The 12,124-nt window shown below is 49.2% G+C and overlaps 1 protein-coding gene across 2 annotated transcripts in view; it reads left to right on the top strand.

Moving 5' to 3' along the window:
* Positions 1-12,124, top strand: part of GBF1 (golgi brefeldin A resistant guanine nucleotide exchange factor 1) — a 113,513-nt gene that overhangs the window by 99,533 nt on the left and 1,856 nt on the right. For both annotated transcript variants that reach the window (XM_075717938.1, XM_075717936.1), the window contains 12 exons: positions 1,167-1,261; positions 1,721-1,874; positions 2,092-2,314; positions 3,940-4,103; positions 7,511-7,757; positions 8,154-8,353; positions 9,331-9,481; positions 9,862-9,992; positions 10,354-10,455; positions 11,046-11,159; positions 11,428-11,605; positions 11,815-11,952. In XM_075717938.1, coding sequence (XP_075574053.1) covers positions 1,167-1,261; positions 1,721-1,874; positions 2,092-2,314; positions 3,940-4,103; positions 7,511-7,757; positions 8,154-8,353; positions 9,331-9,481; positions 9,862-9,992; positions 10,354-10,455; positions 11,046-11,159; positions 11,428-11,605; positions 11,815-11,952 — 1,897 coding nt within the window. The remainder of the gene's footprint in view (positions 1-1,166; positions 1,262-1,720; positions 1,875-2,091; positions 2,315-3,939; positions 4,104-7,510; positions 7,758-8,153; positions 8,354-9,330; positions 9,482-9,861; positions 9,993-10,353; positions 10,456-11,045; positions 11,160-11,427; positions 11,606-11,814; positions 11,953-12,124) is intronic.

Here is a 12,124-nt window from a genome sequence, read left to right as displayed (position 1 = left end):
ATGCATTCTAAAAGCCTGGAGGAGGTCATGGTAAGTGTTTGAAAATATGTGTAGCTCTGTGTAGGAGCTCAAGGTTATGCTTTTTCATCTTTTCTGGTGTGCTGTGTGCCTCATGAGAACATTCTAAAAGGACACTTTAGAGGCAAGAGCTGTACAGAAGTATTTGACTGTGTGCCCCTAAGTAGTGTGGTACCTGGCTGCTGTGGGACATGTAAGAAGGCTGGACTCACTAGTCTTTGGGCTAGAGAAGCTCATCTCGCTGGGGAAAGGTGGTTACTTACTTGGTTCTGGTATTGGCTTCTCAGGCTGGTGTGGAGTTTGAGACCACTCCAGGGTGTAGAATTAATCTGGCTACTGCTGACCATTTCTAAAAGCAAATAGTGCGGTGCAGCCCTTGCAGGGATGCTGTGTGGGATGGCAGGGTGTGTTGCCTAATTCCATGGCTCTTTAAAGTGCAAGTTCCTTTCCCTTCAGGCTGCTGTAATTGCAATTCACTGGCTTCATCAATAGGGTGTGCATGACACTGTTGAGACTTATGCTAAAACAAAGGAGATGTTTATTTATCAAGGCTTGCTGCAGAGGTTCAGAAGAGTAGGTACTGATTTTCACAATAAAGATAAGTGAGTAAACCCCAAAGAATAATACTTAAAACAGCTAAAGCAGAACTTGCTGTTTGGATCATGGAAAGAGCACTATGTTGCTGGCCCATGTGGAGAAGTGGTGACTCAGTTTTTGTGTGCCATCTCAGTTCCAGGGGAACATTTTGCTTTTACCCCTGTTACATCAGGAATTCTCCCTTCATATGCAAGCTGATGGCTTGAGAGGAATAGTTCAGTATTTGTAGTCATTCCTAGGTATGTCTGCCTTTTCTGTGTTTCACATATTCTTAGCAAGAAGCTGCTGTCTTTCAGAATTCCTCTCCATCTGAGAGACTTCGTCAGTGTAACATCTTTTAAGTTCATATTGCATCTTGCATAATAATAATAAAAAAAAAATCCTTATATTTAGCTTGACCTCCATCTAATGCATTTTTGATAGACTATGCATGACCTCACCAGACAGTGGAGTGCAGTTTTGCCCAGACTCAAAGCATTCTGTTGGTCCTCATTTGTTGGTCCCTCAGTTTTGGGGGCTTGTGATTCACAAAAATTTCCTGGCTTTTTTAGGCTTTAATCTCTGTCACCCCTGATGAGGAAACGTATGATGAAGAGGATGCTGCCTTCTGCTTGGAGATGCTTCTGAGGATTGTGCTAGAGAATAGGTATGACCTTGAAATACATGTAGATTCACTGTAAATGTCCCTGCTTTACTGCAGCTGCTGCCTGGGTCCAGGGAATGAGTTCCTTATGTGCTTGATTTGCCAGCTGAAGCAGCATGTGGCTGTAATTTCAGGGCTTAGCAATTCCACCCTAGCAATGTGCAAACAGAGGGGCTATTCGCCCATGAATTATTGCTTGATATCCTGAGATGTGGAGAACATAAACTAAACTCTGGACGGAGAATTCTCCCACCTGATTGCTTTGCAAGTAATGAAGTAAATAAGAAATTTGACAGCCTTGTTGTTTGTTCTTTCTTCGTGTCTGTTCTTGTATCTCACGGCTGGAGTTTTTCGTTGAAATGAAGAAATACCAGGCTGTCTGGAGTTCTGGGAGAGGTAGCTGGATCTTGTTTGTCTCATCTCCTTTCATCCTACCCTTTCTCTCCTCCTTGTTGTGGCTAGGGACCGTGTGACCTGTGTCTGGCAAACTGTCCGAGACCACCTCTATCATCTGTGCGTCCATGCGATGGAGTTCTGCTTCTTGGTGGAAAGGGCAGTGGTGGGGCTGCTGAGACTGGCAATTCGGCTCCTTCGTCGGGAAGAAATCAGTGCACAGGTAAGGGATTGTTGAAAGTCAGTTACTGAGGTTTTGTGGCTACATCTGGCAACACAGGAAACCAGTTGCTGTTGGATGGACCCACATTTAACCTGTCTATGCTGCAGGTAACAACAAAAAGCAGTTGTAAGTAGCTCTAAGTAAACGAAGGGGGACTATTCTGGAGAATGGAGTGTAAATAATAGGGTCTGTTATTCTTGTCTCCTTCTCTGGCTAGATTCTCCTCTCGTTACGTATCCTGCTCATGATGAAGCCAAATGTGCTGTCCAGAGTTAGCCATGAGGTTGCCTATGGCCTCCATGAACTCCTGAAGACTAATGCTGCCAACATTCACTCTGGGGATGACTGGTACACACTCTTCACCCTTCTGGAGTGTATTGGGTCTGGGGTGAAGCCGCCTGCAGCCCTGCAGGTTACAGCAAGGGCAGATAACGACACAGGTAAGACAGGCCAGCTTTTGCTAGGAAATCTGATGCCTGCCTGCCAGATAAGCAGCTGCTTCCTCAAGCTTTTCAATTAGCAAAGGGGACTGGAAGAAAACAAAGCTGATATTAAACTACATTAGCAAGATTAAAGACCAGCACCTGCTGTTCACTACTACCCCATGGTCTGTCCCTGGCTCTACTCTGCCATCTCTTCCTACTCAGTGAGCAGCAGTCCAGGTGCTAGTCCCTGGGGGAGCAGTGGGAGGAAAACTGATATCAGTTGTAGCAGCTGTAGAAGGTCTTTGCTCTACCCAAGGAGCATTTTCTGTTGGTTGTGGTCTGGTGCCTTGGGTAATATAGCCTTTATCTCTCATCTGGGTGTGTAATGTAAACCCAGTGATGTTGTTCCTGTCATACTTGCTTCTTTGTGAGACTGACTCCTTTCTGTCCCCATTTTAAGGACCTCGTAAAGGGAGTTGTTCCTTAAAATTCTATTTCCAAATCCATTTGTGTTCAGAGTGCCTGAACAAGACCAACCCACTATTTCCCACTTCTCTTGACTGTGTTAGAAAGACAGTCTTTTCAGCAAACTGTTCCTGTTTTGCTTTAGCCAGCTGGCAGTGTATTTGAGGCTGACAGCTTCAGACTTTTAAAGCAAACAGCAAGAAAAGGCTTTTCCATAAGCCTTTGTTTTCCTCTTTGCTTTTCCAGAACTTCCTTGCTAGGTCCTGATGCTTTGTGCTAGATGGATGGGAGAAACCTGATTTTGCAAAACCCCTACGGCCTTTTCTTTTTTTTTTTTTCTTTTTTTTTTTTTTTTAACCTGTTTCTGTCTTTGCTGATTGAGCAAACCACATGACTGTGGCACCTTGCACATCAGAACGTTAGTTCTCTTTACATCCTTCTGAAAATGTTTGGTGCACTGTGTTCACAGCAAGTCTGTCTCTCTGCTGGTGAGTTTCTAGATAATGTTGAATGATGGACAGAATGAATTTTTGCTTCTAAATAATATTGTATCAGTAGCTTAAGTTTGGCCCTTGCAAAGATTTCTGTGCTTGGGACATGTGAAATTTAAGGTTATCCTAAAGGTCAGGGAAGGTAGATCTGACAGGTGTGGAATGTGCTAATGTAGATTGCTGTTCACAAGAAAGACTTTACCACTATTAGTGTGGAGCTGAGTGACCCCAGAGGCCCTATGTGAGTCATGTCATTCTGTGTTGTGCTTCTGGAGTTGTCTTGGCTGAACCTAGCACCTCCAGTAGCTCTTAAAGTGTGTGGTACATCTGATTCTTCCCCCAGGGTCAAAGCATTGGACTTCCTGCCCTTTTCAAATCCACAGTCAGGCTGACAAGTGACATAGCAGAGGATGGAAAGCCCCGTCCCTCTGAAGGGAAAAGCCAAACATACCTGCAGGGGAGAAACAGTGTCAAAGATCTGTGTTTCCTGCTGTCTCCTGTGCATGTTCTTGTCAGTTGTTCTTCCTCTCACAGGAGGAGAGGCCTGGCCCAGTTTCTTCCAGGGCCCACTGGTGGTTCCTAGCTGATGCTGATCTAACTAATCTGGATTGCTCCTTATCCACAGCTACTCTTCCAAGTTCTTGATTTGGCTTTGATCTAAAACCCATGCCTTTTGTCTTGAAGGTGCTCAGTCAGACAGTGAGGTCTCCTCCTCCTATCATCCAAGTGACATGAGCTTGGACCGTGGCTACACCTCTGATTCGGAGGTGTACGCAGACCATGGGAAGCCAGGCAAGATGCATCGCTCGGTGACAGATGTGGATGTCATGAACAGTGGCTGGCTAGTGGTAAGTAGCCAATGGGCTTCCGGTACCTGAAGAAGACTGCTCCTAGCGTGGTTGTGGGCAGACAGTGTGGTAGGGAGAGAATCATAGAATCGTCTAGGTTGGAAAAGACCTTTAAGATCATCTAGTCCAACCATTAACCTACACTACCAAGCCCACCTAAACCAGTCAAGGGTAGACTAGACTAAACCATATCCCGAAGTGCCACATCTACCCGTTTTTTGAACACTTCCAGGGATGGGGACTCCACCATCTCTCTGGGCAGCCTGTTCCAATGTTTGACCACCCTTTCCGTAAAGAAATTTTTCCTAATTTCCAACCTAAACCTCCCCTGGCGCAGCTTGAGCCCATTTCCTCTCGTCCTATCGCTAGCTACTTGGGAGAAGAGACCAACACCCACCTCACTACAGCCTCCTTTCAGGTAGTTGTAGAGAGCGATAAGGTCTCCCCTCAGCCTCCTCTTCTCCAGGCTAAACAACCCCAGTTCCCTCAGCCGCTCCTCATAAGGCCTGTGCTCCAGACCCTTCACCAGCCTTGTTGCCCGTCTCTGAACACGCTCCAGCACCTCAATGTCTTTCTTGTATTGAGGGGCCCAAAACTGGACACAGTATTCCAGGTGCGGCCTCACCAGCGCCGAGTACAGGGGGACAATCACCTCCCTGCTCCTGCTGGCCACAGCATTCCTGATACAAGCCAGGATGCTGTTGGCCTTCTTGGCCACCTGGGCACACTGCTGGCTCATGTTCATGTGCAGGACCCGGCACTTGGCCTTGTTGAACCTCATACACTTGGCCACGGCCCATCGATCCAGCCTGTCCAGGTCCCTCTGCAGGGCCATCCTACCCTCGAGCAGATTGACATTCCCACCCAATTTGGTGTCGTCTGCAAACTTACTGAGGGCACACTCGATCCCCTCATCCAGATCATTGATAAAGATATTGAACAAGACTGGCCCCAAAACAGAGCCCTGGGGAACACCGCTCGTGACCGGCTGCCAACTGGACTTAACACCATTTACCACAACTCTCTGGGCTCGGCCACCCAACCAGTTCTTTACCCAGCGAAGAGTATGCCTGTCTAAGCCGTGAGCTGCCAGCTTCCCGAGGAGGATATTATGCGAGACGGTGTCAAAAGCTTTGCTAAAGTCCAGGTAGATGACATCCACAGCCTTTCCATCATCTACCAGGCGGGTCACCAGGTCATAGAAGGAGATCAGGTTGGTCAAGCAGGACCTGCCTTTCGTGAACCCATGCTGGCTGGGCCTGATCCCCTGGTTGACCTGTACTTGCCTGTGGAGTTTGCTCAAGATGAACCTCTCCATAATCTTCCCCGGCACCGAGGTCAGGCTGACAGGCCTGTAGTTCCCCGGGTCCTCCTTCCGGCCCTTCTTGTAGATGGGCGTCACATTGGCAAGCCTCCAGTCATCAGGGACCTCCCCTGTTAACCAGGACTGCTGATAGATGATGGAGAGTGGCTTGGCGAGCTCCTCCGCCAGCTCCCTCAGTACTCTCGGGTAGATCCCATCCGGCCCCATAGACTTGTGAGCGTCCAGGTGGTGTAGCAGGTCATTAACTGCTTCCTCCTGGACTATGAGGGCTCCATTCTGGTCCCTATCCCTATCCTCTTGCTCAAGGGCCTGAGTACCCTGGGGATGACCGGTCTGGCTGTTGAACACAGAGGCAAAGAAGGCGTTAAGTACTTCAGCCTTTTCCTTGTCCTCGGTGACAATGTTCCCCCCCACATCCAGCAAAGAATGGAGATCCTCCTTGGCTCTCCTTTTATTGCTGATGTACTTATAAAAGCATTTTTTATTGTCTTTTACAGCACTGGCCAGATTGAGTTCTAGCTGGGCTTTTGCCTTTCTAATTTCCTCCCTGCATGACCTAACAAGATCCCTGTACTCCTCCTGAGTTGCCCGCCCCTTCTTCCAAAGGTGGTAGACTCTCCTTTTTTCCCTGAGTCCCCGCAAAAGCTCCCTTTTCAGCCAGGCCAGTCGATTTCCCCGCCGGTTGGTCTTACAACACACGGGGACAGCCCGCTCCTGCGCCCTTAAGACTTCCTTCTTGAAGAGGGCCCAGCCTTCCTGGACCCCTTTGCCTTTCAGGACTGCCTCCCAAGGGACTTTCCCAACCAGGGTCCTGAAGAGGCCAAAGTCTGCCTTCCGGAAGTCCATGGTAATAGTTTTGCTGCCCCTCCGCTTAGCATCACCCAAAATTGAGAACTTTATCATGTCGTGGTCGCTAAGCCCGAGACGGCCTCCGACCTCGACATTTCCCACAATCCCTTCTCTGTTGGTAAACAGCAGGTCAAGCGGGGCACCTCCCCTGGTAGGCTCGCTTACCAGCTGCATTAGAAAGTTATCCCCCACATACTCTAGGAACTTCCAAGACTGCTGCCTCTCTGCTGTGTGGTATTTCCAGCAGATGTCCGGCAAGTTGAAGTCCCCCACAAGAACAAGGGCTAGCGACTGTGGGACTTCTGCCAGCTGTTTATAGAATGCCTCATCTACCTCTACCTCCTGGTTGGGTGGTCTATAGCAGACTCCCAACAGGACATCCGCCTTTCCGGCCTTCCCCCTCATCCTTACCCATAAGCATTCCACCTTGTCATCACCACTGTCAAGCTCTATGCAGTCGAAACACTCCCTAACATACAGAGCCACCCCACCGCCTTTCCTTCCCTGCCTATCCCTTCTGAAGAGCTTATAGCCCTCCAGTGCAGCACTCCAGTCATGAGAGTCGTCCCACCACGTTTCCGTGATGGCGACTATGTCATAGCCATCCTGCTGCACAAGGGCCTCCAGCTCCTCCTGTTTGTTGCCCATGCTACGTGCATTGGTGTAGATGCACTTAAGCTGGGCTATCGATTTCGCCCCCAACGTTGTCGTGCTGTCCCTGGGCTCCTCATTAGTGGGCCCGTGTATATCCCCTTCCCCCTTCAAACCTAGTTTAAAGCCTTCTCAATGAGTCCCGCCAACTCATGGGCGAGAATCCTTTTCCCCCTTGGAGACAGCCGATCTCCATCAGCCGCCAGCAGGCCCGGTGCCATGTAGACCTCCCCATGATCAAAAAACCCAAAATTCCACCGATGGCACCAGCCTCTGAGCCACCTGTTAATCAGGTGAGTTTTCCCATTCCTTTCAGCATTCCTTGCTGCCACTGACGGGATTGAGGAAAAAGAATTGAGGAGAAAGAATAAGGCAGTAGAAAAGAGAGCTGACAAAGTAAAGGGAGGATGGGGAGGAGATGCAGATGGAGAGCAGAAAGCTTGGAGGCAAATGAGGAAGAACAGGAAATGGATTCTACAGAAACGTTACTTGTTGGCTTCAGAAGAAAGGCCCTTTCAGCATGTTTGTGAAGTGCTGCTTGTTATGCTACGCTATCCTGCTACCCTCTTGCTGTGCCCTGCAGGTGGGGAAGGATGACATTGACACCTCCAGATCCACTGCTGGGCTCAGCAGGCTGGGGCCATCTCCTCTTGTCAACCAGTACAGCCTGACTGTGGGGCTGGATTTGGGCCCACATGACACAAAGTCTCTCATGAAGTGCGTAGAGTCCCTGTCCTTCATCGTGCGAGATGCTGCCCACGTTACACCTGAGAACTTCGAGCTCTGTGTCAAAACCATCCGCATCTTTGTGGAGGCAAGCTTGAATGGGGGTAAGATGGCCCTTGGTTTGTCAGTCGGGACTGGGCTTGGGGTGGCCATCAGCAAGAAGTGTGAAGTATACTATCAGGGAACAAGTCCCAAGCTCCCAGAAAATGGTCTGCTCTGAGAGAAAAGTGTCCTGGCTCCTGCTGGCAGCAGGGACCTTATTCTTATCCCTCTCTCTGGGATGGAGGGGAGGTCTGGAGCTGATGTGGAGGTAGCAGTATCGGCTGTTGCTGAAGGCTTTTCCTGAGGGGTGCTGGGTACCTCTTCAAGCAGGTAGTTGTCATTTCACAGGACAGGGCCCTCCACTGGGAGTATCGAAAGGTGGCTGCTGTGTGTGTTGAAAGGCAGAAAATTTTGTGGTGGAGAGTGTCTATGGTATGTTGCTGCCTTTCACTTTCTAGGCTACAAGTCCCAGGAGAAGAGGGGGAAGAGCCACAGGTATGACAGTAAATCCAGTCGGTTAAAAAAAAAGCCAAAGGAGAGCTCTACACGGCGATCACGGGTCTTGAGCCAGCACCAGGCGCACACACACAGTGATGAGGATGAGGATGAAAGCATCCCTGCCAGTTACCACACTGTGTCTTTACAGGTTAGTCAGGACGTAAGTATAGCAAGGATTTCCTCCTTTCCTTTCCTATACTCAGGGCCTTGCTAGGGAGTCACTGGGATTCTTCATGGGGTGAGGTGGGGCTGCATCCTGGGTTAGTGCGCGCTGGATGGCAGAGGTTGGCTCTGGTGGCAGTGTGTGGTTCTGCAGTGAAAGAGGAAGACTGCAATTTGGACAGGCAAAAGCAGAATAGCAGTGGAGAGAGAAGTCCTCTGAAAAGCGAGGAGGGTGGGTTCTGGAGCTGTGAGTCACTATAGTAAGTGAGATGGATGTGGATCCAAGGGTATTTGGAGGCATTAGGTTCATGTAGGATTAGTGGGGAGTCTGACAGGGCATCTGAGCTTGTGGAGAGGGGAAAGCCCTGTGAGCTGAGGCACTGGGATTTCAAGCACAGAGGACTGGGATGAGGGAGTCATTTCTTCAGCTGGTACTCCAAAGGTATGAAGGTACAGGCCTGCTGACTGCCAGGCTATTAGGCCTCAGTTCAGTAGTAAAGTGACTAGAATGCTGTCACTTGCCCACGCAGAGCTGTTCTGAGGGAGCTTTGCTTGTGCTTCGTGCTTTTTTTTTTTTTTTTTTTTTAAAAAAAAAAGTTAGAGAGAGTTGTCCCTGGACAGCATAGCTGAATCACTGGGTTTCTCCCTCTGCCTGGGAGAGTCAATGCTCTGTGTCAGGAAAGGCTCCATTCTTTCTCCTGGCGCAACTGGGATGCTGTTCCTCGAAGATGGGATTGACAGGGCTACTGAACTGATACAGATCTTGCTGAAAGATGCCTGGCACTTGACGACTTGGGGAGAGCACAGACAGCAGGGCCTGACACCATCTCCATAGCTATACATAGTTATGTACATACAGGAAGCAGACTTGAGTAGCTGTGAGCCTTTTAGCATTGGTATGGGGAAGAGCAGAGACTAGGGTTGCTTCAAAAATTTAAGTCCTGTGTGTTGCTTAATGTGATGCTTGACTTGCAGCTCCTGGACCTCATGCACACCTTGCACACACGAGCGGCCACCATCTACAGCTCCTGGGCAGAGGAGCAACGCCATCTAGAGACAGCAGGGAGGAAAATCGAAGCCGATTCCCGAACGCTGTGGTCCAACTGCTGGTGTCCTTTGCTACAGGGTAAAGCCATCCCCTTGTGATGAGAGCGAGCAGAGACACTTCCAAAATAATGGCAGCACTCAGGAAAGTTGAGGAGCCAAGAACTAACTGCAGAAAGCAGGCACAGGTTGTTTTTAGGGTCTGCTGTAATTGAAAAAGAACTTGGATCAGATCTGGAAAGGTATCTTTAGCATGAGTTAGCTGCCAGCTTGCTTCTGGACCTGACAGTAGATTCCCAGTCTGAGGCTTGGAACAAGTATAATCCTTTTTTTTTTTTTTTTTTTTTTTTTCTTTTTTCCCCCAGAGAGTGTTTGATCTTCTTTAGACTTTTCACCCTAGACTGGGGAAGTAGGGATGTGACACTTCCCCTGTGGACTTTGCCCTGAATCCCTCTCTTGCAGGTATTGCCTGGCTGTGCTGTGATGCCCGACGCCAGGTACGGATGCAGGCACTCACTTACTTGCAGCGGGCCCTCCTGGTACATGACCTGCAGGCCCTGGATGCCCTGGAATGGGAGTCCTGCTTCAACAAGGTAACCTCCTGGCTGGGCTGGGCATGTAGGCAGGACAGCATTGTCATGAAGAACAAAGCTGTGTGTGGGAGTGGCAGAATGATGTCCTACTTCAGCACCATTTTCTTGAGCAGCTTGTTCACCACAACAGACAAGGCATTCTCTACTCTGCTCCTGTGAAAAGTTCCTCTCCACTTAGGCTTCTGACAGAGCCTCCTGGAGTATTGAAATGAATCCACTTATTCCACTTCCCATTGCTTCTCCCATGCTCTCTGCCTAGAAGCCAGCAGTCCCAAAAGCTAGCTCTTTCCTGTAAGGTTGTCTATGCAAATCTCATCAGTCATTTTTCAGCTCTGAAATATCAATGTGTCCAATCCAACAGGTGCTGTTCCCTCTGCTAACCAAGCTACTTGAGAACATCAGCCCAGCTGATGTTGGTGGAATGGAAGAAACTAGGATGAGAGCCTCAACACTACTCTCCAAGGTGAGCATGCTTTCTGCTGCCTGAAACCTCAGGGGAAACCATGTGCCCCAGGAAAACCAAGCTGTTTGCTGTATTAGCTTCTCAGCATCTCTGATCTGGATAGGTGTCAGTTTGCTAGTTTGACTGTCTTCAGTGCTGGGCTTCTCCACAACCTTCTGCTGTTGGGACATGCCTTCTTTCCAGAACTGTCTCCATGATCCTGGTCTCTGGAAAAGTTGTCAGGGAGGAGTTTGTGACTTTATGAAGGACGGAGAGAGAAGTATTTCATGCGACATTAGTTGAAGACACTGTTCTAGTGGTGAAATGATGCATGTTACAAGCTGACAGTACTGACCTAAGGCAGAGAGTCTGGAAGGGCTGGAAGACATGGTGATGCAGACTGCAGTGGCCTCATGCAAGGGAGACAAGATCCACTCCTCTGCATGTGCAGCTCAGAAGAGTGGAGGCCTCTGACATCCTCAGGCTGGGCCTGTGCGTGCTCCTAGCCTGCCACAAGGAGGGGGAATTCCAGATTTGCAAGACTGGCTTGTCAAGCAGTGAGCAGCAGCCCTGATACTACTTGTTGACAGTAGCTGTGGGGTTTTTTCTAGGTCTTCCTACAGCATCTCTCCCCGCTGCTCTCGTTGACCACCTTTGCTGCCCTGTGGCTGACAATCCTGGACTTTATGGACAAATACATGTATGCTGGCTCCAGTGACTTACTGGTAAGGTGCTGAAAGTGATGCTGCAGTGTTTTGAACAACCATTCATTCGTTTTAACCTTCTAAACTTGAAAGGTGTTTTGGGTTTGTGGTGTTTTTTGGTTGGGTTTTTTGGGGTTTTTTTTTTTAACCTTTTAATCCTTCCAAAACCATTTTGTTCCATGGTCTCTCCCCTTGGCCTCTTTTCCAAGGCAGCCCATCAGCTGCTTTGCACTTGGGTTCATTGCTGTATGTCCATTCCCTGTGTCCTGAGGAGTGTCTCTGATTACAGCTGGAGGCCATCCCAGAGTCTCTGAAAAATATGCTGCTTGTAATGGATACGGCTGGGATATTCCACAGTGCTGACTCACGGACAGGATACTCGGATCTCTGGGAGATCACCTGGGAGCGGATTGACTGTTTCTTACCTAGGCTGCGAGATGAGCTCTTCAAACAGACAGTCATCCAAGGTACAAGGGGCTGAGAAACCTTAAGAAAAACAGGTCTTGGACCCAGTCCTTGCACTTTGTCCAGTACCCAGCTGCCATAGTGCCTGGGTGTTGATGAAATGATAGTTGCAGGAGGCTGTGGGAGCTTGGCACAAGGAAGGCAAACTGAGGATGGGCAAAAGGACTGAGCAAACTGGTGTGTGGGCTCACTGCTTGTTTTGTTTTCCTAGATCCTGTCCCCAGCATACCAATGGAGCAGCAGCATCAGAAATCAGTAGTGTCTGCCTTGCCCCCTTCTCCTGTGGGAGATGTGAGACCAGCCACCCACCTGGCTCCTTTGGAGAAGCCCTGTGAACTGGGTGCCACTGGTGAGTCGCATTTTCTTCTTTCTGGCATCATCTTCCCAACACAGTGGCATGGATCTGTTTCCCTTGGTTTAGCATGATCTACAGTGACCAGGCCTCTGGTGTTTGTGCTTCCAAATGGATAGGTTGTGGCCTTCTTGCTGAGGTTCTTGGGGCGGGGGGCAGAGGTTGGGAC

The sequence above is a fragment of the Pelecanus crispus genome, chromosome 10, assembly GCF_030463565.1.
Source record: "Pelecanus crispus isolate bPelCri1 chromosome 10, bPelCri1.pri, whole genome shotgun sequence".
Classification (NCBI taxonomy): Eukaryota; Metazoa; Chordata; class Aves; order Pelecaniformes; family Pelecanidae; genus Pelecanus; species Pelecanus crispus.
This window is presented reverse-complemented; position numbering and strand designations above follow the sequence as displayed.